The sequence below is a fragment of the Seriola dumerili genome, unplaced genomic scaffold (genome assembly GCF_002260705.1).
Source record: "Seriola dumerili isolate Sdu_G_001 unplaced genomic scaffold, Sdu_1.0 BDQW01000017.1, whole genome shotgun sequence".
NCBI lineage: Eukaryota > Metazoa > Chordata > Actinopteri > Carangiformes > Carangidae > Seriola > Seriola dumerili.
The window spans coordinates 1,768,588-1,773,698 of record NW_019174272.1 but is presented as its reverse complement, the minus strand read 5'-3'; the positions used below and the strand labels follow the sequence as shown (position 1 = coordinate 1,773,698).

Here is a 5,111-nt window from a genome sequence, read left to right as displayed (position 1 = left end):
TGTTCACTCAGCCAAACTTAATATACCTGCTCTTCAAAACAAGTGAGACAGATCTGTCCAGTAACTGGACAAGGAAAGACAGTGAATCAAAATCCTCCAGGTGAAGGTGATTATTACTATCTGCATGGCCAGATTTTTCTTACAGACCCATCAAACAATTTGTTTTTGTTGTTTTGTTCTGTTTTTGATTGTCTGATAAAATTAGTGATTTCCAACTTCAAAACCAAATAACAGTCTGCAAGTTTATTTCCAAAGTATTTAATTGCTTTTAGTACCTGCTGTTTACAATCTTGAAATATGCAGGATTCATATATAACAACTGTGAAAAGATATATAAATGACTATGCGAGGACATTTTCATGCAACTTAATTCACGTTTAATAAATTCCTTTCCAGTCACAGATCATACAGAAAAAAACACTGTCTGAAACAGGAGAGCTATTAGATTTTAAGTTTATAAAATATATCTACCAGTTTTTCAACAATCTTAACAGTCCAGAGTTCATTCATGGAGAGCCTCATAGACTCTTAGAGAGGATAAAACCTGAGGTATATGAAACTGTGGAAGGACCACTTTTCTTCTCTACTATTTGTTTTACAGGTTATTTTGGAAATAATGCAACACATTTTATCACTACTGCATAATACACATAATACCTAACAGTATCACTCTTATCAGAAAATCTCATTTTAGAAAACAAACACCCTCAACCACAAGATAATGATGAAATGTATTTCATTTCTTTGAAATGTCCAAGTATCGTCACAGTCTTCACAGTTACTGATATTTGTTGCCAAAATCTGTCAAAGGAGGATACATCCCATGTGCTCCATAGGGAGGAGGGGGGTCAAAAGACTGGGGTGCCGCTGGTGGTTGTGGTGGAGCAATGCCCCAGGCTGGTGGGTTTGTGTTCCCGAACGGTTCAAATCCAAAGTCAGAAAAGGCAGCAGCAGCAGGTGGTGGCGCCACAGCAGGAACCCGAGAGGCCGGCAGGATGATTATGGGAAATTTGATCTCTGGGTCTGAAGCATATTTGACATCGAGGTAGACCTGTGGAAAACACAGCTGGTGTTACGTTGTTGGATTTTATTTGTTCTGTTTCATATCGCCAGAAAATTTGGGACACACAGTGTCATCATGTGATTGAGAACACACAGCTAATTCTTGATTTGATTTTTTCAGTTCTCTTATGACAGATCAAATTATCTTTCCAGCATCAAAATACTTTTTCGGGAGACATGATATTTTTTGTGCACAGTCACGTAATAGAACAGGCACACACACCTGTGTTGCCAGTCTCCTGGTCACAGAGCTGCTTACCCTGAGTCTGTACTCTACTTTGATGATGTTGCAGTTGAGGATGGAGGGCTCCATATCATGGGGGATGGTGATGACCCTTGTGACCTTTGTGTTGGCAGAAGGAGGGATGGGTTCTCCCACCTCTTTAAGGAGGTCTATAGTGTGTAATCTTCTCTTCCCTCTTGCAAAGAAGCTGTGCTTTTTGTACACGCAGTACTTGGGCTTGATTTCACGAGAGGAATTGTTCTGAATGCAGGCAAGTACCTTCAATCCTTCTCCTGACAAAAAAAGACAAGAAATGTCAAAACAATCCTTGGCATGAGACTGGTAAGTGTCAGTATTGCTATGAGGGCTCTCACCTTGGAAGAATCCTGTTTTTTCAATGTCTACATCCATGGATACTGCTCCTGAGGTGAAAATTTTCAATTTCTTATCCTTAGACTCGTGCTGTGGTGTCTGAAAGAACAGATTCATTAACACAATACTTTTAAACAACAGAGAGAAAATACTTGTGCTTCAAATCTATCTATATGTCCAGCAAATGCCTGAGTAAATTCAACAGGTCTAATGTTAAAATAAAATAACCATTAGATAATATCTCTGACACGTACACAATAATAAAAAAATAAAAAAACATTTAAATTTCACTATATGGCCAAAGAGTGTAGTTTTGCCAGTGAGACTGAGCACGCTGTGTGAATTTGTAAACCACGTGTTTACAGGTTGGGTTTGCTGAATGCAAATACTCAGCAAATAACCAGTCCTGATTTAACATTGCTCAACACACCTCCATGCAGGTAGTAAATACGGCTGGATTTTAGTTACTCAACTGCCATCACCAACCCCAGCAAATGTTATTCTCCTTTTTGGAATGACAGCAATGTGATTAAGCACATACCATTATCCCAGGGACACTAGCGGGGTCTGCATTTGACATAAAGTTGATCTTAGTCGAATCTCTAGTGGCAATCCTCATTGATCTGCTCAGCTTGGCTTCCAGCAAGTACACAATCTTACCGGCGCTACCAGTGAAGGAGCAGGGCATATCCCTAAAGCAGAGGAACATGAGAAATTGATTGCAAGCAAAGGAATTTACAGTAGGTCTATTAAAAATAAAAGTACCTTTTCAAAATAACTTTATTAAATCTATTGTATTAAAATAAACTACAGCTGCAAAACCTGGGGTTACTCCATTAAGGTGTTTTTCAGAAGATAATACGCAAGTACCGTATTTTCATGTCTGGAGAGGATTAGGGTTTGACTGCTCTAATTCATTAAGAAACCATTAAAAATGATAACTTACTGGAAAGGGATCTGAAAGTTGAATGGGTAGACATGGCATCCTGGGGCAACAACACTGCTGTCTGAAAAAGTAAAAAGAAATTGGTAACAAAGATGATGTTCTTCCATGTTTATTTTACAACCCTTATAAATTTTCAACTGTTTGCTAGCCTTTTGGATGTAGTGGGATTTGGGGCTGTGGGCACGATGATCTGATCAGAGCTGTTACTCGATGACCACCTCCGCAGCAAGGGCTCCTTAATTGACAGCAGAGAATAAACTTACACTTGTGGCACACTGTTAATGGCTTTTGGGTTTGTGATAATACAACAGGGTGAATGGTCAACACAGTATTAACCCCTTAGCTCACTGGAGCTGTTAATATGCACCAGAAACCTGTTTTAAGCCACTCTTAACTGAATTAAAACCCCATCACGGTATCTTTTTGCATAATAAAAACACAACTGAGCCACACCAAAGGCCGAGACATAACTGTGAAATACTTACATGTGTCTCCATGCTGGGTTGTCATAAGTGTTTCGTTGTCATTTCCTGAAGAAAAAGCATTACACTGAGTTAACCGCAATTAACATTTGTCGCTTAAAAATTATCGTCATTAATGGCTTTTTTAAATGACCAAAGTGCAGATTATTTTCTTACTTAATCTACTAAGAGTTGACTGACAAATGACTTCATTGACTTAAAACTGCATTATTGCAGATACACATTATAGTTTAAAAGTTTCAAATGTCACAGAATTGAAAACGTCTTTGAACGTCTTTTGAATTTAAATTTCAATGGCTTAGTGTTTGATAATTAGTGAGGCAAAAATGCCCAAAGCAAAAGATGTCCGGAAAAAGAACAACTGAAGTGTAAGTAACAGCTGAGCACTAATAAGAAAGTTCTGTAATCAATCCAAACATGTATCTTCTTTTAAATTAATGGAGAGGATATTTATTATTGAATGCCCCCTTCCCCTTTCCCTGAGTGCCTCAAGAGCAGAGTTATTACAGCATATGGGTTAACGAGACATGAACATTATTTATAAGGTAAATAAGCCACAGTTTGTTCAACTGGTTTATTTGTTTATGCCAGACATAATTTTATTCTGAAAATCCTCTTAGCAGCAGCCAGAGCAACAGGGACAGGTGAGCTGCAGGCTCTCAGGTGATCTCTGATGTCCATCTTGCCATAAATTCAGGAGCTAATTAAAGAATAATACAAGAATACGTTTTTTTGTTTTAATCATAGATGAGTTTGAGCATTGATGTGGTGCTGCAGAATCTCAGGTGAGATTTGTATGGATCTCACAGCACAGCTGGTTCAGAGTATCACACCACCTGCATGGTTTTATAGATTCATTTTCTTGTAACAACTTGAAAATCAATCATGTCAAGATTTATATATTATTTAACAATGTATAGTAGAGTTAGAGTTAGAGTAAACTTTATTGTCACCAAAGGGAAATTTGTCTTGGGCACAGTGCTACAATCCGTTGCTTAAAATAGGATAACAACATCACAGAAACACAAACAATTTGACAAAAGCTAGACCATGGCTTCACACAAAACATCCCAAAAACATGAGGAAACATCTAGCTATACATTTCACACTGACAACACAAAACCACAACACAATGACATAAAAACGTATAACGAATAAAACGAATAAAAATGCAAAAGCATGAGACAATGGAGACGCAGAAAATGTGTGCATCTTATTTAGGCTATTTGATGAAAAAAATATATATGGAGAGAAAAAAACCAAACCTACGCCCTTATTTTGAAAATTCCTGAAATTCCTTAAAACTTCTGTAAAATAGCCAACCCGCGAAAAATGCTTTAACACAGAACATCACAAGCACGGAGGCCAGGGTTACACGGTTTAGTATAACGTTACAGCCTTCGTTCAAATATGAAATGCCTCCTACCTGTGAGATTTTTATCTCGGATGAAGTAATGTTTCAGGCTGAAGTACTTGTCCTTGGAGTGATAAACAACAGTCGTTTTTCCGTGCCTCTCGGTCCACAACACCTCGGCTTTCCCTTTGAACTTTATGAACAGGGAGTTTATCTGGCAGTCTTTGGACACCTCCAGAGTGACCTGACCAGAAACCCAGTCGCCATTGGTAAAAGTTTCTTTCCCATTAACGGGATTATAAGTAACTTTCAAGCTCTTCACGGTGGTCGACATGGTCGGCGGTGACGCTAACGAAAAAAACAAACACACAACGAGATCTACCTTCTCTTACTTCCTCGATAGGCGTGTCCTAACTTTGAGGAAGAATCGTGTTTGTTTCAGCGATATTGCCTCCTCCCTTCATTATTCATATATTCACTCATTCATGTATCTATTCTATTCAAGGACGCTTGTTTCCCTGTCTGTCTTGTTGTTAGACAACCGATCTCAAAGAGCATGAGTATGATACACGTGATACAGAGGACAGCTGAGCATGTGTATCCCTCAATTTAGTATTACTCTCCGTAATACTATAGCTTACTGCTGCACTAAATGCTTTCTATAGCAAGTGC

At 38.4% G+C, this 5,111-nt stretch overlaps 1 protein-coding gene across 1 annotated transcript; it reads right to left on the bottom strand.

Annotated features, from left to right (window-relative positions):
- Positions 1-324: 324 nt before the first annotated feature.
- Positions 325-4,816, bottom strand: LOC111230484 (arrestin domain-containing protein 3-like). The gene is made up of 7 exons (XM_022757238.1): positions 4,512-4,816; positions 3,089-3,133; positions 2,604-2,664; positions 2,199-2,349; positions 1,660-1,756; positions 1,322-1,578; positions 325-1,051 (listed from the first exon to the last, which is right to left on the bottom strand). Exons 1-7 carry the CDS (start codon positions 4,771-4,773, stop codon positions 779-781), a joined length of 1,146 nt encoding a protein of 381 aa, XP_022612959.1. The 5' UTR covers positions 4,774-4,816; the 3' UTR covers positions 325-778.
- Positions 4,817-5,111: the final 295 nt, after the last annotated feature.

Excerpts from the sequence above, each read along its gene's own strand:
- LOC111230484 (XM_022757238.1), bottom strand. The coding sequence starts at position 4,773 with ATGTCGACCACCGTGAAGAGCTTGAAAGTTACTTATAATCCCGTTAAT. Across the intron at positions 3,134-4,511 it reads CCGAGATAAAAATCTCACAG|GAAATGACAACGAAACACTT; the intron begins GTAGGAGGCATT and ends CTTTTTCTTCAG. Across the intron at positions 1,052-1,321 it reads AAGTAGAGTACAGACTCAGG|GTCTACCTCGATGTCAAATA; the intron begins GTAAGCAGCTCT and ends TGTTTTCCACAG.